Consider the following 216-nt stretch of genomic DNA (forward strand, 5'->3'; position numbering starts at 1 on the left):
AATGACGCAGCGGGAGGTGAAGCCCTGGGGGGCAGTGGTGACGGCAGCCATGGTGATCGCTCTCTTCGTCTACACGGGCACCGGTGAGCGAGGGGATGCCGTGGGAGTGTGGCATGGCCCTCGGAGGGCAGGGACCCTCTGGAGAGCAGAGAGGCGGAGCGGGAAGTCCCATCTATCCCCGGCTTCAATGTGCTCTGTGCCATATCCACCCAAGCC

At 64.8% G+C, this 216-nt stretch overlaps 1 protein-coding gene across 1 annotated transcript in view; it reads left to right on the forward strand.

The window, feature by feature from the left end:
• SLC38A7 (solute carrier family 38, member 7) overlaps positions 1 to 216 on the forward strand; it is a 3,934-nt gene that overhangs the window by 2,700 nt on the left and 1,018 nt on the right. The window contains exon 6 of the mRNA XM_009872242.1: positions 1 to 83. This exon is cut by the window's left edge and continues 18 nt beyond it. Within this exon, the coding sequence (XP_009870544.1) occupies positions 1 to 83 (83 nt within the window). The remainder of the gene's footprint in view (positions 84 to 216) is intronic.

Source organism: Apaloderma vittatum, unplaced genomic scaffold (assembly GCF_000703405.1).
Source record: "Apaloderma vittatum isolate BGI_N311 unplaced genomic scaffold, ASM70340v1 scaffold27666, whole genome shotgun sequence".
NCBI classification, from domain to species: Eukaryota; Metazoa; Chordata; class Aves; order Trogoniformes; family Trogonidae; genus Apaloderma; species Apaloderma vittatum.